General features: G+C 53.3%; 2 protein-coding genes across 2 annotated transcripts in view; one reads left to right on the forward strand and one right to left on the reverse strand.

Annotated features, from left to right (window-relative positions):
- On the reverse strand, positions 1 to 23155 carry USP31 (ubiquitin specific peptidase 31). The gene is made up of 16 exons (XM_065644503.1): positions 22556 to 23155; positions 13955 to 14092; positions 13396 to 13484; positions 12239 to 12331; positions 10993 to 11128; positions 10357 to 10501; positions 9399 to 9582; positions 8599 to 8710; positions 7921 to 8015; positions 7323 to 7400; positions 6693 to 6822; positions 5401 to 5520; positions 5028 to 5253; positions 4106 to 4264; positions 3269 to 3421; positions 1 to 2231 (listed from the first exon to the last, which is right to left on the reverse strand). The coding sequence occupies exons 1-16, from the start codon at positions 23153 to 23155 to the stop codon at positions 700 to 702; spliced, it is 3990 nt and encodes a 1329-aa protein (XP_065500575.1). The 3' UTR covers positions 1 to 699.
- The window catches only part of SCNN1G (sodium channel epithelial 1 subunit gamma), a 13187-nt gene continuing 12256 nt past the window's right edge, over positions 22662 to 23592 (forward strand). The window contains exon 1 of the mRNA XM_065644505.1: positions 22662 to 22769. The gene's annotated coding sequence lies outside the window, so the exon portion shown is untranslated. The remainder of the gene's footprint in view (positions 22770 to 23592) is intronic.

Below are 23592 nucleotides of genomic sequence, written 5' to 3' on the forward strand. Positions count from 1 at the left end.
GACACAGCAGCAAAAAAGTCATGTTACATTTCATAAGAAACCCCACCACTTTCTGCTGTTGGAATGCAAAAACGAAATCTATGACAGATACATGTACACATGGACACACAGGTACCTTTCCGTCCATCCACTAATGCTAGTCCCTCCTATACTGGCTGAGTATATACCTGAGAAACAACATTAGTGTTGAAATATTGCCCTTTAGAAAGCCTGAAAAATGGAGGGGAGCAGGAAGAGGGGGCTGAGAGAGCACAAAGAAGCGGCAGTCTCTCCCTTCCAGTTTCCTTCGCATCCTCCACAGCTCAGAACAGGGCCGTACACCAGCATGGACACAGCCTTCTCAGAGCAAGACCAAAGGAATATCAGTTCACAGCTCTGCAAAGCACACTAGTGTCAGTACAACCGGGTTTCAGATTTCAAATCTTGAATCTGCAGAAAGTTGTTGCATTTTCTACAAAGAGACTCCTGTACAAGCGCTATGGGACAGCTGCATTCATGTTCAACGACCCCCAGCTCCACCACCTGCATCAGTGCTGGCTGCCTGTGGCTATTTGGTTTGATGGCAGAATCAAAAGGCGCTTTAACAACTTGCAGTTAACTTCTCCTCAAAACATACATTAGGCACATTAACAAAAAAAAACAAGAGCTCAGAATAAATTAGCTTCTCAGCAGAAGAAAAGACACCTGGATTGCAGCATTTCACTGAGGTTCCAGAGAAGGCCGTACAGACACCTGCATGCTGGAAGGTAATTTTTTCAGCGGTTTGTCAGCGGACTGCTTGCCACTGGAAGGAGGAGACTGGACTCCAGGATCTAGCTGAGAAGACTTGGACTTGCGGCTGGGTAGCAGAGAATGTTTGTTGGGTGTGGCATCTTTTGGGACAAGTTTTTCTTTTGCAGTAATGTTGGCATTGGTTTGAGAGGCTGGTGGGACTACACCTCTCTCCGATTTGTCTTCCAGCACATTTTTGCTGCCTGACTTGGAACTGCCAACCCCTGCCTTTTTTGAGAGCATTGTCGTCTTCCCCAGGTCTGCTGACCTCCGGGTCTCCTTCTGCCTTAAGGCTGACTTAAAGAAAGACAATCCTTTCTCCTCCGACTTGCTGTCCCTCTTCAGACCAGAACGCACAACAGTGTTTGGAGACCGCAGGTTAGCCATGGAGGAGCTCCGCACGTGCTTGCTGTCGACCGCCCTGCTGTCACTCCGGGAGTGGCTTATCCGCGGGGAGCTCGTTCTTGAGCTGCTGGTAACGCTCGTTTTATCTGACCCCAGACTTATCTTAGAGCCCTCCCTGCTGAGGCTTCGGTCTGAAGTCCGGCTCTTCCCAGCAGAAGAGCCCTTAGTCAATGAGCCTGATGGGGTTTTCTTGGCAGCTGTGCAGGATGGAGAACCTGACTTTTGCTTCTGTTGAGCCGATGGGACAGGAGCCTCGAGGGGCTTCGTGCCATGGTCCTTCCTAGACTGAGCAGGAGCAGGAGACCCATGTCGCCCGCTGGCCCTGGAGGAGTCTGTCTTACTTCTAGACCGGGAAACTTTCTGGGAACTCCTTAGTGGAGGAGGAGAAGAGTGAGAGCCTTTGGTCTCTCGGGTAGATGAGACTGTCCTTCCCTTCCTCAAACTTTTGTCTGGCTCAGAAACTCCCTTGGAGCCGTGAACCTTCTTAGGGGTGCCCTCTGCCTTCTCTGCAGCCAGCCCTGGCCCGCTGGGGGCTGCCACCTCCTTGACCGGAGAGCTATCCACGGAATCGCTCTGATCAACAAAAGCGATTTGATTGTTGTTATCAAAAGGGTCCAAATTCCTGTCTGTCTGCACAGAGCTTTTACTGTACCCGTCTGAGAGGTCTGAGCTAGATGTCCGTACAACAGACTCCTCCCTGAATGCCCCTTCCATGACAGCCAAGGGAGCCCTGCGAGCCGCCCTGTGCTCTCGTCGACTGCCGTCACAGGGCTCCAAGTAGCTGCTCGAGAGGTTCCTCAGGCTGCCGAAACAAGAGGTGGAGACTTTATCATCAGCAGCCTCCCCGATCTTCTCCAGGGTGGAAGCAGAGGTATGTACAGGGGAATCTCCAGAGAAGCGGGATGGAGAGTTGGAACGCAACTGCAGTTTTGCAGAGAGCGACCAGGAGGGTCTGACCCCATTTTCACTCACTGCCAGCGGGCTGGTGACAGAAGATCTAGATGACAAGCTCTGACGCTGGACACTTCTTACAAATGGACGAGTTGAAAATCCTCCTGCAGAGAAAGAAAAGGACACCCTCAGCATGAAAACCAAGCCTGCAGTCGGTTTATCCCACCCATCCACAGATGCTGTTTCCCAAGAGAGTCAGACTGCCCAGCTACACCACCTTGCCTCTCTCCTCGTGCCTGCTGCAGGCACAGCTTCTTGCTTAAAAGCTGAATAAGGAATTCAACAACTGTTATTTGCTAGTGGTCACCCAGAAGTAACTCTCTGAAACTTGTAACTGAAAATCCAGATTTTCCTCCCATCCTTGAGCAGCAGGAGACCAAACACAGGTTTTGCACCCTGGAAACCCTTGAAACTAGCAATGAGTTCACCAGCTATGATTGTGCTCCCAGAAATACATTGTTCTGTAAAGATTATTTTCCCATACCATCCTCTGAAAGGCAAAGTAGGATTCCTGCCTCTTTAGGTAAAGCAATGTATTTGGATTTAGAAACACAAAGTACAACAACAAGCATTTCAGAACTGTGACTACCATGGCCAGATCTGCCAGTGGTCACAACGCTGCTGCGGGGACATCTCTCTACCAGCTTCAAAATGCTCAGACTGACCCCTGAAGCTCCACATTTTCAAAGTTATAAGGCACTAGGTGGAGGAGCCAGGCAAAGCCAGGACCTGAACAGTTATTTGCATACGCAAGTGAATTACTGTATCTCCTCACCTCCCTGGGAGCAGTCAGCCGCAGCAATGGGTACCTGTGCTAAGCTGTGGAGATACACCAGCCTCCCTGCAAAGGTGCTGCAGCAAAACCCACAAAAAACACAAGTAGTTCTTGACTGAGGGGTTTGGATGACAGTATTTCCTTTCTTTGAAAGGCTCCTTAAGGTTCCTGCCCTGCTTTTCTCCATCCTTTCATACCAGAGAAAAGTTCAGCTGAGCCAGAACCCATCTGCTCCTATGGACACAGTGCCGGCCTCCCCAGCTGCTCAAGTGACTGTCCCTTGTCATTATGTATTTTGCCCCTATCTTAATAGGTATCTTGTACCAGAAAGACTAGCAGCCCGGGTGCTGCAGCGTTGATACACACCATCATCTTCACTCCTCTCCCCAGTCAGCTCCACCGATTCTGAGAGCGAGGCCAGCGAGGTGCGCCGCGAGGAAGCTGCCGAGGCGATGCTGGGCTGCTTGCTGCCGGGCAGGCGGCTGACCCAGTGCTCGCAGAGCGAGGAGCTGGTGGAGCCTGCAAGAACCAGGCACAGGCATCAGGCCAGCAGAGTGCAGCTGCACATGGGAAACCTGCCCGGAGGCAGGTCCGTCCTGCACGGGCTGTGATAGACCCCTGGAGCTGGCCCACACAGCCCCCGCATCCAGATACTGCCGAGAGAACAAGCCTTTGCTCTTATAAACTAGTTACAGCTGTAAATGGCAGACAGACTTGCACTTGTGCCAGTGTGCTGTGAATCACAGAAACCGTGCAGCAGCACGCAGGTGGAAGGCGGTCCTCCAGCTGCCACAAAAAGGCAGAGCGAGCCCTGCCCTTTCCCAAGCCACTGATCCTGTGCCAGCCCCCAGCTCACCAGGGATTCAGCCAGCACGTTCAGCACTGGCTGCTCACCCGAGACCATCGGCACTGCTGGGGGAACGAGCTCCTCATGCTTTGATGTCCCAGTTTTGACAAGGGCAGCTCTGAGCAGAACCACCCGTGGGGGTGGAGGGCATTCCCCGTCCCTAGTCTCTTTGGCACAACCGGCCTGCCCAGCGGAGCCGGGGGTTCCCTGGCCCTGGCACACAGCAGACACGGCTCACCGAGCCCTGGGACAGAGAGCAGGGTTTAAGCACAGTCGGGCAGAAAATTCTTCAGAAGGACAAAGTATACATGAGAGACAAACTGTAACCGTTCCTTGACAAGGCCAGTGGGACTTACCTGCCACAGAGCTGTTAGCAGACCATGACGGGATTGCTGTGCGTCTCTGGTAGAAAAGAATATATGCTGTCTGCTTGCAGACTTCGTTTTCAGAAAGTTGCTGGACTTCACTGTCATCAAAGCAGTACCACTGGCCGTCAACCGAGTTTTTGCAATATGCTGAGAGAAAACACGTTACTATTAGACTTTCCTCGCTCCTACTGCTCTCAGGTTTGCTGTATGAGAACTTAAACATGACCTTATTCACTGTGATGGACTCGGAGGAGGATGAAAGAACAGATTTACTCATGCAACACATCCTCTTCCAGTCTGACTGGCAAGATGGGGCCTGAGCCCACCAGAATACAATGAACAGCTCCCAGTTCAGGATTTCCTTTGTCCAGCTCAGAACAGAACCCCATCTGGGGTGGCTCTGTTCACATCATGTTCTGTTATTTGCAGCAGTCTCCTCCACCACTGAACCTCCTTCTGACTGAGCCCACCCAGGCCAACCCAGCCCAGAGACATACACCCAAGGGCAACAGCAGACACACGCATCTCCTGGGCTGCTGTGGGAAATCATGCAGATCCTAAGAACCACCAAGCAACTCTATCCCTGGGTGCTCCGGCAGCTGCTGGAACAAGCCAAGAGGAGCTCATAAACTGGCTGTGCACACCAGCAATCTGCAAACATCTCCTGTGTGTCACAGCCTCTTGCAGCTACAGAGGTTCTAAGTTGTGTGGCCAGGAGCATTTCTGAAACATGAAAGGTTGGTGCTATTACCCTGAAGGAAAAAAAAGATAGCAGAGAAAGGAACGTACATGAGGTGATTTGAAGCCACCATCGTTCCATTCCTCAAAGTCACAAAGGCTACTCCTCCAGAAAACATAACCTTTTTCTTTCTGGAAGGATCTAACATACATAATATCGCAGGATACTTGCCTGTATAGTGTCCCCCTTGCATGGTGCCATGATGATTGCAGACAGCATACAGGTCATAGATATAGTCCTCAGGATCCCTCCCGAGACCGTACGGTCGCCTCCACGGTGACCAGTGAGAGGGCAGGCTCCAGCTGCTCTGACTGCGCTTCACAACGTGAGGAGTCATGTCCAAACCACTCAGGGGGAATTTAACCATATTCTGAAGTTTCATCCTTCGGTCTCCCTCCTGCACAGAGAAGAGCATGAGCTGCGGTGGCAGCGAGGCCACCATGTCTGGAGAGGAACACGCAGGGCAGAACAACTGCTTCTGAAGAGGTGGCGCGGTCAGGTCGCTGCCCAGCTGAGCGGTCCTCAGCACCACAGACATCCTTACCTGTCTGAACCTCTTGAGATGGATGATGAGGACATCAGGTAAGGTCCAGAGGCTCAGTGTGATGCTACCCTGCTGCAGCTGCTTGCAGTGTGGGCATCGCCACGCGTCATCTGGGGCAAGCTGCAAGGAAAAGGCAGGAGTGGGTGTTAGTTTCCAAGTTCCAAGGCAGCTTTCACTACCCCACTGCTCCCCTGCTGCCCCAGCCCATGCAGACACTGACCCGTCACCCACCCACTCCAGCATTTCTCAGGCTCATTGGAAATGCAGGGTTCCCAAAGACCTTTTCAGAACAGTGACAAGCACAGAGACACGGGCGCCTCACACAGGAGGCACTTTCCACGCAAGACAGAATTCACTAGTGCTCTTGAGCAGAGAAGCTGTTTCCACCTTAGGAACTCCAATCCCTACAAAGTGAGGGAGAAGAAAAAGCAAAGGCAGAAAGCAGGCAGGCTTGGCAGCCTGAGTAAAAGTATTCTCACAAGAAAAACAGCAGCAAAGAAAGAATCAGAACAGAACGAAGACCGGTGTACTTCAAATTTCATCCCTGATACCTTGCTGCCTTCTGGAAACTCTCTTCCTTCCAATGTCTCATTGGCACAGACTTACAAACTGCAGATTTCCATTGTTCACCAAGGAGAATGTGTCTTTTGAAAGACACAAACAGAGCACACGCTTCCCTCCACAGCCCAGAGCTCAGAAAACTCAGAAGCCAGAGAGCTTTAATGTGTCAAACAACTTTTCTCTCACCTCTGAGAAGCAACAAGAGAGTCTCCAAAATTATTAAAGCTGAGGTCTGCAGTCCACCTCCCAGCCCATCCCTTTTTAGCAGCATGAGCAGAGCTGGAGGAGGAGAGCGGCCACGCTTCTGGAGAACTGAGCTCAGCGCCGGTCGGGGGTCCCACTCCACGGGGGTGCCTGGAGCCCACCCAGCCCTGCTCAGGCTTGGAAACTCACAGCTGCTCCAAGACAGAGCAGTGCATTCCCATGAAGCCACACTGCTCTAACCCTCACAATGCATGCCAGAAAAGACATTGCTATTTCACAGGGAGGAAACTGCAGAACAGAGGAGTAAGTTCTCATATCAACATCTCGGGGGCAAAAACCACAAAAGCAGTATCTTCAACAACTTCCTCCTCACTACAAGGAAACTGTTAGGGCTGGTAACTAGTGCTGTGTTACCAGTTTATTCTCCTGTCTCAACAGATGAATGTTTGCAGCAAACAGCTACTCCACTGCGGGTGGGAGATCAGGCAGCTCATGGACCAGCCAGACCTCCTGAGTATGGTCCCTACCTGTTCCTCTTTGGTGTAGAGTTGGAAACACTGAGATAAAGTGCATGTCTGAGGTTGGTGATGAAGCTCTCTCTGCTGGCGGACGCTTTCAGAGTCTGGAATATACTCCTCTTCTGTATTCACAAACAAGCTGCATCAGGGAGACACCACAGTTACCTGCACATCCACCCGCTCGCTGTGCTGCTGAGAGCTGTTCTGAAGGTACAGCCAGCAGCTCTTTCCTGAATTTGTCCCATTACACATGAGCAAGAGCTGACTGGCAGGAGATCCTGCCAGGGCAGCACAACCAAACCTAGAGGTGAAGAGCAGCCATGGGCACCCACTGTGGTTTGTCTCGGACAGCGAGTAGCACTCGCCACCCACAAACTCTCACACAAATGATCTGTGGGGAAGGAGCCACAGGTGAGACTACTGCTCCATAATGCGAAACCCAGCTACAGAGAAAAGGGCCCCATCTCAGAGCAGGTCTGGGACAACCGGCCCCGGCCTGCCCCTGCGGATGGGGGCCAGAGCACAGGGACAGGTTCTGAGGGGTCTCACGGCTGCTGAAGGGTGCACAGTTCACACAAGCAAGCTGCACGCATTGCTCTCGAGGTGAACACACTTTAAGGCTTTCTACTTCATACTTACTAGTCTTTCGTTTCTTTGTCCCATTCTACCACTAATTTCACGTGAGCGGTTCCCCCCTGTCCACATGACTTCAATGCCCTGGAGAGAGGAGCAGACAGCAGTTACACCACCTTTCCTTTCGCAGCCCACGTTACCTTTTACATGCATAAAACTTCTCTTCACTAGCCCGTCATCCTTCCTCTGCTCCCACACAGCCCAAGTTTGCACAGGAGGAGAAGGAATTCATACAGCAAAGGACAGGGCAAAGCTGGCAAACTGCATCTACCTAAGTACATTAATTTTGTAAATAAACGTATACTTATTGACAAAACAGGCTTCTACAAAAATTTCTAAAGAATAACAATCACTAAAAAAGAAAAAAAAAAAAAGCAGGGAGGGAGTAATACCTTCATTCTGCTCTCCATCTCCAAGGAGGACAGACTCCAGATGGCATGACACAGAACCCAGCAATCCTCACACAGCTGCTTGAGGACATTCCGTTGCTCCCCTGCTCCTCCACCCCACACATCCCCACCAGGACTGTCCCTTTCTGCATGGCCACACGCTGGGTTCCCAGCCCACAAAACCCGCTCTGCCCCGGGGAACAGGCCCACCTCACCTTTCCACTGTGGGGTGGCAGAGGGGCCGCTCCTCCTGAGGTAGCAAGTACGTGATGCCCACAACGCTGACCACTCGCAGGCTGAACGGGCAAACCTGCAGCAAAGAGAGCAGACACTATCTCAGTGGTTCCGGCCCCACTCACCTGTGTGCAGCCCGCCCTCGGCACCGGCTGACACGGAAAACACCTTCTAGGATGAAGTACATGAGAAAGCAACCGCACAAGGTCTCCAATCCGCCTATGCCAAGCAGCTAACAGGGTGAGGGACAGCAACCGAGCCTTTGTACCCAGAGCAGACACCCCGCTCTACCCTCTGCACCCAGGGGGGCCTCAGCAGAAACATGCTGTCACTAAGCAAATGTTTCAGCTTTTCTTGTAGGCAAACATGACCAATCAGTGGATTTCCAGTGTACACAGCAGCACTAATCTCAAATACTTCTTGGGGGCAAGGAAGGAAGTGAAGCATGCAATTTCTTCACCTGACCAGTCTAATCTTACCTGTACCTTTCACAAATATACAAAAGCACCAAAGAGGTGGAATACCAGACTTTGACATTATTGCACAGAGAAACATGGGGATGCCATCAGTTCAGTGTGGGCAGGATGTTTAGCACTCCGAGTAACCAGCTCCCATCACACAGAGCTGAAGTCTCCAGACAGACGAACCATTTGCCTCACCTGCATGCAAGCTGCAGGCCGCAGGAAATACTGCATCTTCTCCAGAATTTCCTTCTGCAGAATATCCCAAGCAATTGTTTTTTCCAAATGCAACACAAAGGGCAAACCAAACCTACAGGAAGGAGCAGCATTTGAAGGAGCAATTAAACAATTATTCTGCTCAGCAATAGGATCCCCAAACTCTGACAGTGCCACTCTCCTCAGTTGGCACTGGCGGAGCTCACCCTTTAGATAAAACTCCCCAGAAATAAGGCATTTAAAACCTTGTCTCCAGAGGAGAGGTGCTTAACTGTGAGGAAACGCTGCTCCAGCTGCCCAAGCAAAGGGCCTTTTTCCACGGGCTGCAGCGCTGCTCTGCGCTCACAGCTCTGCAGCCGGGCTGGGACAGTGTTTTGTGAAACAAACTGCAGCGGCTGAGACGGTTCTCAGTCCACGGTTGGTACAAATGCCTTTGCCATGGTCATTTCTCACTTCCCCCACCCCGTCTGCACTCCAATCAAAAACATCCACCCATCAGAGGGTCTGGTCAGTCGTGCTGGCTGCTCTGACCCCAGACAGCTCTGTGGGGATGGCGCGTCCTTCTGACTGCCCTGCGTTCACCCCTTCCCATTGACACTGTTTTAACACGCTAGTTTAAGTGCACCCAAATTAGGAATATTTTGCTGCATTCTTTCAAGTTTTTTGATCAATATGTTCTTTAGCACCAAACAGAAGCTGTCCCTCCTTTGCCTCACACTTTCACTACAGTAAACCCTGGGCCAGCTCAGGCTGCAGGCAGGAGTAGCTGAAGCTCCAGTCACCTCTTGCTCTGCTGTCCAGTGCATGCTCTGTTACACACCAGCAGGACGATCTTGTCGTTCGCTGCTGGTTTCGCAGAGGACTGCTCCAGTTTTCCAGACTTCACCGTTCCTTGAGAGTAGGATATTGTTCGGGAGTGCTCAGTGCCACATTTCAAGTTATTCAGGTTATTGTTCACATGTATTCCTGAAAAATAAGGAGAAAGGAAACATTTTGCTATTTCATTTGCCTTTAGTGCTCTGATGGCCCCTGTAAGAAACCTCCTTTCAGCTGCAGAGGAGCAGGTCAGTATGGAATCAAGACCATTTTTAATGCTTGTAGGAAGGCTTCAAAGAGCAATTACTTTTCATAATGACTATTTCTTTACAGAAAGAAATTACTCATAAGTGCTCACCTAACTCATTTTTCACAGTAATTTCTACAAGTATTCATAGCTTTGTCTGCCTGCAAGAAGAGCTGAAGTGACAGAAACCCTACTTGTTACCGCCAATAATAAAATTTGCCTTTGATTATACTCCATCTACCCAGGATGCAATTATTCCCTTTCACCAAGCCGGAGAAGCAGAGCAGCAGAGCTTTTTCAGCTTTGAAAGTGATTGTTCATTCCTGAGACTGTTTATTCATCACCGGCAATCTGATTTTAAATAACACAATTTCAATGGTTTCATCTGGTCCACAGCAGATCTTTAAATTAAGCCTGACAACAGATTTCACATTAGGCCAGCCTGGCCTGCAGAACCAGCCCTGGGAAGAGGCAGACAGGAGTGTAAATCACTTCTTGAGAACCTCCCTGCTGACAAGGCCATTAAGTCTGCTGGAATGAGTCTGGACAAAGTCAGAGTTGAAATCAATACACAAGAACATCAACTACTTGTGGGACTTTTATTATCAAGTACATCCTTTTCCAAAACAAGTCTCCTGGTCACCTGCGGTGGGCATTAAGCAGAGTTATCAACGTACCTCTCTGACTGAGGATACCCTCGGGCCTAAAGATCTCTGGGGTCTCAAAGGCAAAAATGCAGTCGCTTTCATGAATGGTGTCCAGGTCATCAGTATCGCAGAAGGATCGATGAAACCCGTCGTAGTACATCTCCGTCAGCACGATCTAGAGTCAGCAGAAGCAAACCAGTGCCCATGAAACCACCCATGCCTGCTCCAGCTGACCTATCCCATCTCTCAACTGGCATTTTCCTGCTAGGAGAAGACATTCCTCAAAACACCCTGGCATCAGTTGGGGTGAAGGAAGAGGGAAAAGGACTGCCATAAAGGAGGAGCTGGGGTAAAGGTAGTATGCAAAGGGGTTTTGGTGGGATCTGACAGTGTTCCTGAAGCTCTTCCTACAGAGAAATTCCCCATCGGTGTGCAGTGGCTCCCTGGCTGCCAGCGCACACGGATCGGCGGGCGAACAGGCAGCTCTGCACCCCACTGATGGCTCTCCCAGCATCGCCGGGCTGCAAACAGCCAAGGCGCGGGGAAAAGCACCATCCCGACCATCCCCACCCCACCTTCCCTGTTGAACTCCTACACACCCAACACGGGATGAAAGGCTCCGCGCTCCGTCCCGCTGAGGGCAGGGCAACAAGCTCGGCCCGTTACCTGCTCCGTGGGTATCTTGGTCTCGGAGGAGACAGCCTCCCGCAGCCTGGCCACCGTCCCGGCCATGGGCACGGCCACCCCGATGCGCATGCAGTGCGAGCACTTGCCTTGGTACACCACGGTGACGTAGAGCGGGCTGCGGAGAGGACAGAGAGCTGCTGGGGCTGTGCTGAGTGCTCGGGGCTGGGCATCCCCCGTCAGCCCAGCCGGGGGGCACCTGGGCTGCCCGAAGCCACAGGGACCCCCCGGCACTCCGGATCCACTCACACCAGCGCTATGCTCAGCCGCAGCTGGACAAATATGTTTGACTTCCAAAGACTCCTTTCTTACGACACGGACTGGAGTTACTTGTTCCCATAAGCACAAAGGCTTTCAAAAAAAGCCCCACAAAGTTAAAAATAAAACTCTCTATTACAGGGCAATTGTAATTTTCCAACAAGAATCCTGTAACGTGGCTTCAGACAGTCCAAGGCAGCATCTTGAAGCTGCTGCTGGGAACGGTCGCCCTGTTTTGTCCCTGCACTCAGCCCTGTCCCCAGCAGCACCTCGGGAGGGGACAAGGGGCAGCCAGAGACCCCTCCCGAAAGCTCCTGGGTGCTGGAGCAGGGACTCCTGAGCCAAATGTGACATCGGCATATTCCATACGTTCTTTCGTTACTTTGTTCCATTGCTTCTTGAGCCCAAAAGACCTGCATCCAAAACACCAGGTGAGGGAGTTGCTTATTCACACCACAGGTAGCTTTGCTGTGCATCTCTATCTTTGCTCTGAACGCTTCATCTGCATTTTTTTTTTTCCACTCTGGAGCTTTTTTCTTTATTGGCAACAGCTGACTTTCCAAAAAGCAAAACATTTTGCAGGAGATTCACTTTTTGAAATTGCAGTGATCGGTGAGACTGTTCTAAAGGAATTTTAAAAAGTGTTCCATCCTTTTCTCCTTTTTAATTTTAAATGCTATAAATTAAGTCAAAAGCAAAATATTTGAGTTACCTGCAAAGACATTTTTTCTCCCAAAAATTAATTCTAAAGGAAGTTAAGGGTGGGGGCGCAGGGCCATTCTGAAACAAGTAAAAGGCTCAATTTTCCAATTTACCTGCAAAGCAAAAAATTAAGCCCCCCGTGGTCCTATCTATCTTTTTTAAAGACTTACCAGAGAGATTTTGCTGACATCTCTCTTTCTTCTGCAGCAAATTAAACAACACTATATGCATGGGAAACAGCCAGCGTTAGTTCAAGACAGTTACGTACCGCGTGTGAGGCAGAGGAATCGGCAGAGAGATGCAGAGGAACGGGTCGAAGGTGTTACTCTGCTTCTGGCAATGCGGGCACGTCAGAGAGGACCTGGTGCAAGTATCGGTAACAGGACGGAGTTAAACCCACTCCATCAGGAATGGAAAATCCATCAAATCACAAACAAAAGCCTTTGCATGTCAGCTTGGCTGCCCCTTTCTACTCTTCTTTCTCCACACAGAGCAGCCCTGCAGAGGCTGTACAGACAGCTGCTGGAAATGACGGGCTCCTGATTTCTAATACCTTTTAAAGTAATTAGCCTCAAAGTTCATTACAGGGCATGCCAGGAAAAGACTTCGCTCCAGTCACTGAAACCAGCTTCTAATAAACATCACTGCAAAATTAATAATTCACCAGCAGTAGCTCCAGCATGGAAGGTCTGGAAGGATTTTCTGTTTGAAGGGAGGTGAGGTGACGGGAAAGGGCTGGCGACAGTCAGCATAGCAGGTGAACAGATCCCTCTTACAAGGGAAACGCTCCCGACAATGGATCTCTCACACTCAGAATTAATCTGCACCTTACGCTGGCTTTGTGGTTTACACCAGGCTTAAGGCTTCTCCTTTGCACAGGAAGCCTTGGCAAATATCAGGGGAAAGCCCAGCAATTAGAATTCTTATAGCAGCACCGATACAGCCATCGAGAAACACTGGAAATTAGGTTGTTTTCTTGTATTAGTTCTGAAATGAGAAAGCTCCCTCCCCATGAAGTGTGGGAAACTCATGAGAAACCCCTGAAGTGATAGCGAAAGGTTCAGCTCAGAATTGCCAGGCGCCAGGTTACAGGAGCTCTGGAGACTCCCGGGCCCCGTCACCCCCGCGGAGCCTCGCAGCACCGAGCGCCCGGGTCTGCGCTCCTCTGATGGGCTTTCAGGATGCGTCAGGGCACGGGAGGAGGGAGTACACACCACAGATTTCCACAGAATACACCCAATTAGGAGAAGTCAAACTCTCCTCTGGAGCAAGATCTTAGTTTAGACTTCATTCAGCAGGAGTTCAGAAACAGCTGTTAACACAATGACATCAGTCTCAACTGTACTGGGAGCTAGTGTCAGGGTAGAATTATACTGGGGTCACCAGTACATGCAATAATGCCTAAAAATTTACAAAATATCGTACCTGTACTGGGCTTGAAAGAGTTCCTGCACAAAAGTACAACTGATTGGAAAGGCTGGTCCCTCAAGCAGCACGTCGTCCTCCAGCGGTGGCTGAAAGAGAAGAATAAACCCCAGAAGTGCATCCAAGCGTGGGGGTGCACCATGTTGGATGGCTCCAGTTCTCCTTGTGAAACTTGTGCCCTCCTTGCCCAAAACCACCAGAAAATGTCATGAGATTTTTAAATACCAAGCGTGCTCTGCTCAGGCGGTGGTTATGCAGAATGGAGGTAGCCAGGCGGGCTCTGACACCCGCTGACATGTCTGGCAGCCCCTCCTGGTGACACCCCCCAGCTCTCCCAGAGCACAATGTCACCAGGTTGTACTGGGGAGCACGTACCAGGGGTCAGTGCAATGGCTGGCTACAGTCACAGGGCCAGAAACAAACAGTATTTTAACCCAAGCTTTTGGTCCATACACACTATCGGAGCTGAGAAACCAACACACAGATCCAGTTTAAAAAGAATGGCTGTATGCCAAGGTACAGCCACTGTCCCACGCTGGCTCCCAGCAGAACCTCTCACCTTGAGCGGAGACACGCCGCTGTAATTTACCACGTTGTTCAGGTCTTCGTGGACTCTGTCGAGGAGCCAGAGCAGGAACTCCTGCGCGTCGTGCTGGGCGTTCCCACGGTACTGCATTGCATTCTTGGACACGATGTTCTGCAGAGAGACACACACGACGTGCAGCAGAAGTGCGAGAATCGGGCTCTTCCCATCACCAAGCCCTCGTGCTCGGAGCCAGGGCTGCCGGCAGCTCTAGCTGGGCACTGTCCTCCCCGCACCGGGACTGGCCACCAGCCTCGGGACCCTCCGCACCCGAGTCACAGCAGCAGCTGATGCCTCGCTGGGCAAACTGGTACCTGCTCCCCCAGCAGCGCAGAGGGGTTACGGCAGGGCTTAGGGAGGAACTGCATCATCGTTTAAACAGAAACGGTTATGGCAAACCTGGGACTCAATGAGCTGAGCACTAGAACCACCAGCCCCCGTGGGAGGGCTGCGGGGACCAGGGGCTCACGGGACCAGAGCTCCTCCATCGCTCTGATCACCGTGCAACAGATCGGAGAAATGAGGTTGGGCTGCTCGCTTTATCCCTCTAGAAAATGGGGTCATCAGAAAGGGGGAGGGTGATGAAAAAGACGGGAAAAGACTGATAAACATATACTCTCTATCCTTTATAATCTGTCCACCTGCCTCAAGGCAGCAAAACAAGGGAAAACAGAAATAATCTGCTCTCTTTACATCTGCGCAAGCCCTTCTGACAACAGATTTACTGCCCTTGCCTGCGCAGGGACCAGCACCCTCCCACATAAAAAACAAACAGCATTTTAAACAAGCCAGCGGTCCCCAGCAGGGTTCGCCTCTCCCCGGCCGGTGGGCCTGGTGCAGCCCTGCTCGGTGCCCACCGAGACGTGAGTGTGGGACGGGGCTGCGAGGCCACTCACCGCGGAGAAACAGCCCCAGTGTCTGCAGGGACCGGAGGGGACCCAACAGCCTGCCCCGGTTCCAGTTGAGCAAAACAAGATCCATTGGCACAAAAAAGTGACAAAACATGATCCGAAAAATTATCTTAAGCCTCTTCAGGTACCGGCCTGATTCCTCTTGCCCTCTCTCAGCAGAAAGCCTAGTGAATTATTCACACTGCACCAATTTCTGAAACTGAACACCAACCCATGAAAATACAGCACCCATCCTTGCAGATTCTGGTCTGACACCGCTGTCCACGTCTCCAGCAGCACAGCTGCCTTGGACACCTGCTGTCCCTCCCGTCCCCTGCAGACCGCGCAGCAGCGGTGACGTGTCCACGCCGCCGGGCGGCAGCGCCGGGCGCAGCGACAACAGCTCGCTGTCCTCAGCACCGAGCTGATCAAAGACGGCCAAGAGAGGTGCTGAAACATCCCCCACAGCGAACAGCCTTCTCTGCACTAAGATATCAAAAGGTTTGGTTATCATCAGGCCAGTGCCGAGAGCCGGCTGCCTCATCTGGGCTAGTTTGTTTGAGTGAAGTTGGCCAACAGGTGCTACCACCACACTTTAAGTCCAAGTCTAGACACTGGAGTTGAAGATAAAAAGGTCTTTAGTACTGCTGGGAGGAAGTGAATCTGGTATTTCCAGAAAAAAGGGGGCGGGGAGGTGTCTGTATGACAACAGACATAAGTCAGGACTTCAGGAATCCAGGCAAGAGTCCCTTGTCACCTCTCTCCCAGTGTCACCAGCGCATCAGTCCAGTCTAGACCCTCACTGGCTTCTACTGACACACATTCCTGGTGACATGTCATCCCACAGCGAGCTGCTGGAGCCACAGCACCCTGCAGAGAACCCTGAGGATTCACGACAGCCACGTGCCTTGGCTGGATCCGTGTCATTCCGCATCTCAGAAGCATCTCCGTGATCACTGCTCTGGTTTCCTCGACACTCTCACAGCCCGAGTGCACAAGGGATAAAGAGCTGCCTGTGGAGACGGATCACAAGATGTTGGAAGTGATTCAGGAAGCACTACAAAAAAAATCAGATACAATTGCCCCACAAGAGGCTCCGCTACAAAACCACTCCAGCAGCAGCCGTGTGCTCCCAGCGCTGCTCCTGCCATCGCTGCTGCGGCCTCTGGGTGAGCCAGACCAGCGACTCCCGAATGGCTCTGGGAACATTTGATGGGCAAAACAAGCAAGCATCTCACCACTAAGCACTGTCCAGCCTGAAGCTCTCTGTATGTATTTCCCGAGACTCCACTTGAGCTCTCCCGTCCCTGCCACAGTGCAGGGCCACGGCAGCTCCGCTCCGCCTGGAACGGCGCAATCCAGGTGACACCTGCACAGCAGGGACCTCGCTGCAGATGAGGCCACAGCTGGAACACCCACGCCCCGAGATACCTGCTCAGCCTCCCAGGCTGCAGAAAGATCACTGCACACAAAAACAGGTAGAAGTCACAACATAACCTCAACCTTTCTCTCCTCTTCTGCTCATCAAGTAAGAGAAGGCACCACCTTGTTTTACTGGTCCTGCTTATGCTGAACCCACCGCAGTAAAGCGACAGCAATTGCAACTGGCTGCAGATACAGAGTTAAGCAGCTATTGGTTTAAAAACCACATAAAAACATTAAAACACACCACATTTTCCAACTCCTCATAGCCTTTAATCCTCTGCCTCTAATCTGGTGCTGCTGTAAGGATAGGTGGTGCATCTAACAGCCTCTGTCCGGCACCGCAGGGTATGAAGAACGGGTCAGGAACGATTGTGGTGCAGCTGTTGCAGATGTGAGGCACTGGCAGCGCGCAGGGACCCTGCGGCTCCCTCCCAGCACTCCCGTGACTGTCAGTCCTGCCCCACCAACCCCGCACCGCTCGGCAGAAGGAACAAAACCTTCCCTCCTCTTCCCCCCCCGACACCAGGGCACCTGCACCGGCACCTGCGTGGAAGTGGCACCGTCAGAGGAGATAAGAGGGGGAAAATCATCATTCCAGATCGATCGCATACACTTATAGGGCGCTTGCATTAGGGTCTTAGATAACCAAACCAGTCCCTGCCCATCTACAAAGCAGATTTACAGCAAAGACGCATTATCATTTTTATCAGCCCACTGAAAGTTTAATAATCATTCATCAACTGCTCTAAATAGATGCAATAAATAAATCCAAACATAGCTGAACTACTGGCCTCTCCTTTGCTGCTGTTATTGTTCCAGATCACAAAGACAACTAGAGGAAAAGTGTCAGTCTGCTATTTTCCAGAGCGCCTCTGGTAGGAAGCAGCTGTGGGAAGGTTTTTGTACATGAACGGATGAAGCCAGCTCATTAGAGACCTGACACAATGACACACGTGAGCAGGAAAGAAAGGCTATTCTTCATCTTTCATTGAACATCATCAAGTTATGCTCAACCAGATCATTTTTTTCTTTTATAAATCCCACAGACACAGTTCTGTATTTGGGCAACTTCTCCAGCAGACACCTCACGAAGAGCGTTTAGCTCAGTGACTCCCTCGCACACACAAACAGCAATTTCCCCTCTCTGCATCGAGAGGATCCTCTCTGCGGAAAGCAGTGCCTGGAGACAGCGTGGTCAGACCTGCTTACCGGGCTGGGGCTGAGGCTGAGCCCGCAGGACCAGGGCTCCTCCCTGGCCAGGGCTGGGCTCACTGTGCCCCCAGCACTGAGCACAAGGTGCCGGTCCAGCTGGGACAGGTGACATCTCCCTTGCCAAGCTTTACCACGGCTCTCCAAAAGGCAGAGAAAGGGAGTTTTGAAAGGAGCACGTCTGTTGAAGCAGCCAGGGTGGCAGCAGGAGGTGCTGGGCTCCGGGGGCAGCTCGCAGGGAAGGGGCTCCAGGAACAGCCACGGCCCCACAGCCGTCCCCGCCAGCCGGGTCCCACCTGTGCACGGGGGGAAACAAGCACAGCCGCTCATTATTCCACTTGAAAAAGTAAACCAAGAGGAGCACGGCATTGTGCAGCACAGCAGCGTGCAGAACGGGTTCCCCACCACACTGAACTAGCCCAGACAAGAAGCATCACCCCTCCGGTCCCTGCCTGACAGCCATCCTGCACCAGCAGCCACTCTCACCCTTCCAGGCTTAAACCATAGTTAATCCTGATTAACTTCCTTTCTTCAACACATAATGAGAGAGTGAAGCTCACAGGAAGGGACTCGGTGGTGCCAGGCGAGCTGCCGGGTGCTGCGTTCCCAGTCGGACACGTCCTGCCAGGCCCTGCGCGGGAGCTGCTGCTGACCTTCATCCTTATCAACAGCAGAAATGGGATTTTGTTCTACAGTAATGTTTTGTTTTGTTGCTACGCTAGCAGAGCAATCGGTGGGGCTAAGGAGCAGGGGAATGCCACAAGCGTGAAGCGGTTCAGTAAAGGAGAGTCAGGAAATGCCGACAGATTGCTCATCCCAAGCACAGTATTTAAACCAAGTGCATCTCCAAAACGCGAGCACCTTGAAGCTGTAAGAGTTACACACAGCTACTATGAAACCTTACACTAAATGCAGGTTTAAAGAACAAAAAATATGGAAGCAGTGCTACTAACCTGGCACAATAATCCCTGCTCTGCTAACAGAGACTCATTCCTGGTTCAGATCTAATTCTGATAATCCAACTCAAGTTGTTATGGTTTTGCTGTATTTGCTGTACACACTGCAGGTCACAAAAATAAGGCAGTCTTCATCTTGTAGGACAAAAAAAAAAAGCCATCACCACAGTTCTAGCATACAAAGGGTCTTGTTATAATAAATATTGACATGCTTCAGTGTGCAGCTGGCTTAGCTAGGAAGAAAGGCTCAGGCGGAACACAGCCTCATCATCACAGGAGAGCGGAACTCCACAGAAGGCAAAGGTTGAGGATTTGGACAAGTATATAAAATTTTTCAAGCCCAATTAGTTTAAATAAAAATCCTTCTTGCCTAAGACCCCATCATCACCTCCGAGCGCTGCAGACTGACTCCCCATCACAAAGGCCTCTCTGTCCTCACTATCTGACACTCCCAGAAACTTTGCAGGCAGGACAGCTCCCTGGAAAAAAACAAACCCAAAGCACAGCTACTGCTCACACAATGGATGTTTGTCACCATTGTCACACCATCACAAAGGGGAAGAGGAAGCACAAGCTGCAATATTGGTCCTTGTTATGAAAGCAACAGCTCTGTTTGGGCAGGAAAATAAAAACCACTGAGCAATCGGAAGAAAACAATTGTTAAACTACAAACGAGCACAGGACCAACTGGAAAGTCATCCAAAGCAGAGAAAAACACACCATCCATCGCCTCTGCCACCGTGCTGCTGTCCTGTCTGACCGGGACCCTTCTGCTCCCAGCCCGAGGAAACAAACCGCTCTGTGCCCACGGCCCCATCCTGTCCTCCCCCACCCTGTCCTGCTGCCGCAGCCCCCGCGGCCCCCGCTCCCAGCGCTGGGGGAGCCGCGCGTCCCACGCCCGGCCTCTGCACCAGCAGACGCTCTCGGGCAGCAAACCCCTCGGAGCAGGACAGCAGAGTTTACCCACAGCTTCCACAGCACCGCTGCCCCCGTCACAGACAGCAAGCGGTGCCAGAGCCTCCCGGTGCCCTGCCCGCAGCTGATCCTGAGGATGGGCCATTGCAAACACCTAGAGAGCACTCCACACGCACAGATCCATGCTGAGGACTGGAAAGAAAAAAAATATTAAAAATATTTTCTCATGGCAGAGAGAAATGTCAGGTTTAAAATGCAGAAACGGGCAGAGATCCTGCGTTTCAAGCAGATGGAGCAGAGGCGATGCAGCAGCTGCTGGCGGGTGAGCGTTTCACCTGCCCCCACCGTGCATTAGCGCTGGCCGGGCTGCCCTCGGCCCTGCAGTCACAACGCAAACCATTTATACAAACCACTTCTTTTAATGGCATTTTTCTTGTTTCCAGCAGCAGCACTACGTGATTCATGAACCTGTGGGATGGGTCATTTCTTGAAGACCAACCCAAAAGGGAAGAAAATACTACCAAGAAAAAACAGCTAAAGGCAAAGAGCATCTAGAAACTCATCCCCTCAAAGGCCTCTGTCTGCAAGGACTCAGAGACACTCGCTTAGAAAAGAATTTCCTCTGCCCCAAGAAAAAAGCCTACAGATATAAGAATGAGCAAGAGGATAAGTATTATCCTTTATCCCAAAATACGCTTAGCGCCTGCAGATAAGTGTTTAGGAATCAGGAAGTGTCTTCACCCAATTATACTCAGTGCCAAAAGGGGAAAAAAGAAAAACAAACCAAACACACATGGATTTCTAAGCATGCTGGTTAAAGAGCTTTTTGACTATCAAATAAACATTACCGTCAATAACTGTTACTGTTGGAGTGAAAATGCAAGATGACTGTCCTGAAAACATCTTTCACCCTTAAAAAAAAAAAATAAAGTGATGAAGATAAAGAATGTTCCACCCTCTATCTCAAACAAGCTTGAGGGTGATGTTGTTCTTGTTTTGGGGAGAGGCAGCAGTTTCCAGAGTGAAAACGCCGATCTTCACCTTTCTCAAATCTAAGTCTGTTGTTTACATCTTTAAATTAACTGTGCAAATCTGCTGCTGAAAAAATTTTAATTAAGAACGCAGAATATAATAGCAGGTTCAGACTACTTAACTGTCTTTGGAGGCGTTAACTTACTATTAAAAGTAATTGACCCCGTAAGGAGTACTTGACATAATGACAAAGCCATTCTGAGCAAGACACTGGCTGTTGATGTTATGTGGTGCTGAGCGGGACCTACCGGGACAAGATCCCCCCCAGCAAAGACACTTCTTGGAAAGCTCCAAGGGACCTGGCAGGTGGAAGATTGATGGGCTGCTGCTACATCAACAATGAGTAGAAAAGCGTTCGCTTACCGTTAGTGACGCCTGCAAATAAGCAAAGAAAGTTCCACTCTAAAAAAAACAGAGAGACTTGGAACTTGGCCTTAATTGAATCTACAGACCTGTTTCTCTCCCTCCTTCTGTCACTCTTATCTGAGCACCTCTATCACAGGCCTGTATAAATGGCATTTCTTGGCCTAGAAAGCGGTCTGTTCTCCCCTTTGATTTTATCAGTTACGCCAGCAAAAGATAATTCTGCTCTCACAACCTTTTATTCCTGTTATTACTCAGGAGAAATCCACAATTTCTCCTCCTGCCAGACCGCTCTAGAGTGGTGAAGGATTATGATAAAGGCAAGTGCCCTGTGGTGCTGCCAGGACTGGCGGATCAGCTCCCCCAGCACCGCTCCACCAAACGCGGAGAGCGCCGGAGCCAGCGCCCGCGGCATCCTGCGGAGAGGGCAGGCCCTGCCGCCCCCCAGCACACCCCGTGACGGGGTGACACTGCCCCGGAACAGGACACGCGAAGGGACGAGGTGCTGGGGTGTCGCTCCAAACGGCTGACAGCTCGGAGGAGCCTCTCGGCCACCCCACCGCCCACAGACCCCACGGACAGCAGACCCTGGTACTCCATGTGCTGCCGCTGCACCCCATCTCAATCGAAGGCAAAGAGCCAGAGGGCGTGTGAATGACATTCTGTATTTTCATGCACCTGTGCATCCCCTCTTCAATTCACTCTGCAAAAAAATTCCCCTAAAGCAAAGGTCTTTAAATTAATGGTGTGGAAGCCACCACCTGCCCCCTCATTCTTTCACACAGCCAACTGTTTTATGTGCCAGGGCGTCGCTGTTACAGTAAGACTTCACAATGTCTGTACTGCTTCGAGAAGCAGAGTGGGCCTGGAGCGCTTTTAAAACGCTGGTATCTCATTTCATCCCAAACCACCGTGGGGTGTCTTTAAGCCACAGGTGCACAGACCGTGGCCTCTGTCACCACAGCTCCTGGGGACAGCACAGAGCCCGCGGCGGGGCAGGACGCAGCACCGTCGGACCAAACCACAGCACGAGGGCTGCAGCTGGGCCAGCGCCACAGCGTTAAACACGAACTAGTTACCGTCCACCCTGCAACTCACTCCCCAAACCAGCCCGAAGTCCCGAGCGCCCGGGGCGGCTGCGAGGCCCCTCTCGGCTGTCACCTCCTCCGGACGCGCTCGCAGCTCCCGGCGCCACAACAGTTACTCACAACTTTTGTAACGGTAGCGTGACAGAGGTATGAAACAGCAAAACAGGCACTTTCACCAGCAAAAGGCAGCGGAGCCGTCAGCCGGCTTCCAGCACCATCAGCGAGGGACGCGGCGGCAGCGCGCTCGCCCCGGGGACAACGGAGAGCGGGGGGACGGCCGCCGCGCTGGCGGCACCGACACACGCTGCCCCTCGGCCTGACGCCCGCGCCAGCCGGGGTCGGCGTCTCCCGAAGGACAGCGGGGCGCCGGCGCAGCTCTCCAGAGCCACCGGAGCGCGGCCCGCGGGGCCGGGGGCTTTTCACGCCGCTCCAGCGCGCGGAGCAGCCACGAGGCCCCGCCACGGCCTGGCACCAGGGCCACGGGTCCGCTGCTGCCACCGCAGGCCTGTCCCCGCGCAGCCCCGCACGAGCCCGGCGGCCAGGCGGGGGGCTCCCCGGGCCGTGTGGTCCCCGTGACAGAAGGGACGGCACCGGCGGGCCAGCCGCGGCGGGGCGGGGCCCGGCCGGCCCGGCTGCCCCGCACTCGGCCCTCCCGGCCCCGAGCCGCGGCAGCCGCCCCTCCGGCCCGGGCCCGCTCACCTTGAAGTCGCGGCTGTGCTGCGGGGTGTACTCCAGCGTCCAGAGCGCCCGCACCAGCTGCGCCAGCTGCTCCGTGACCTCGCCGGGCGCGGGCGGCGGCTCGTCGGCAGCGGGGGCGGCGGGGGGCGGCCCGCCGCGGAACTGCTCCAGCGCCAGGAACTCGGCGAAGAGCTCGGTGTTGCTGAGGCACTGCAGGATGGCGTTCATGAAGCAGGTGTTGCCGTGGTTGCGCAGCCCCGCCACGCCGGGCACGGCCTCGGGGCCGCCGGCGGGCCGCGGCGGGGGCTCGGGGCTGCGCGGCGGGCCCGGCGGGAAGCAGCTGCCCAGGCCGCCGGCCGCCTGCGGCGGGGGCAGGCGCGGGGCGTGCGGGCCGCGGGGCTCGGGCTCGCTGCTGTAGTGCGAGAGGGTGGAGAGGGTCTTCAACACGCGGCTCATGAACCCGCCGAGCGACCGCCCGGATGGGGACGGGGCCGGTGCGGCGGCGGGGGCCGGGGCCGAGCCCGCGCCGCCGCCCGCCGCCCGCCCGCGGAAGAGCCGCTTGCTGAAGGAGCGCTTCTCCTTAGCGCTGCCGGCCGGCCCGGGGCCGCTCACCCGCGACATGGCTGCGCGGCGCAGCGCGCATCCCCGCCCGGCCGCTCAGCCCGCCGGCCGCCGCATCCCGCCCGCCGGGCCGCTGCCGCCGCGGCCCCGCCGCCTCACGGCGCCGCCATGCAGCGGGCGGAGCGGGGCGCGCCGGCACGTGACCGCGCCGCCACCTTGGCGGCGGGCAGGCGCCGCCGCAGCGCCGCCATCTTTGTTGTGGGCAGGGGGGCGCGGCGGGGCGGCCACGGTGTGGGCGGGGCGAGCGGGACCCCGCCCCGGCCCCGCGGGCGCCAGCGGAGGCGCCGCCACCGCGCCAGCCCGCCCGCGGCGGCCCCCGGGGCTCTCCGCCCCCGCCGCGGCCCGCAGGAGCCTGCCCGCGGGTGCCCGCCCGGCCCCGCCGCTCCTGCCAGGCCCGGGGGCCGCCGTGGGGCGGCGCTGCGCGGCCGCGGAGCGGG

The sequence above is a fragment of the Caloenas nicobarica genome, chromosome 14 (genome assembly GCF_036013445.1).
Source record: "Caloenas nicobarica isolate bCalNic1 chromosome 14, bCalNic1.hap1, whole genome shotgun sequence".
In the NCBI taxonomy this organism is placed as follows: domain Eukaryota; kingdom Metazoa; phylum Chordata; class Aves; order Columbiformes; family Columbidae; genus Caloenas; species Caloenas nicobarica.

What these genes read in the sequence shown, in the direction of transcription:
- USP31 (XM_065644503.1), bottom strand. Translation starts at nt 23,155, where the DNA reads ATGTCGCGGGTGAGCGGCCCCGGGCCGGCCGGCAGCGCTAAGGAGAAG. An exon ending in GACAAAGAAACGAAAGACTA is followed by an intron (nt 6,823 to 7,322) that starts GTAAGTATGAAG and finishes TCCCTGATGCAG; the next exon opens with CTTGTTTGTGAATACAGAAG. An exon ending in TGCTAACAGCTCTGTGGCAG is followed by an intron (nt 3,422 to 4,105) that starts GTAAGTCCCACT and finishes TGGTTCTTGCAG; the next exon opens with GCTCCACCAGCTCCTCGCTC.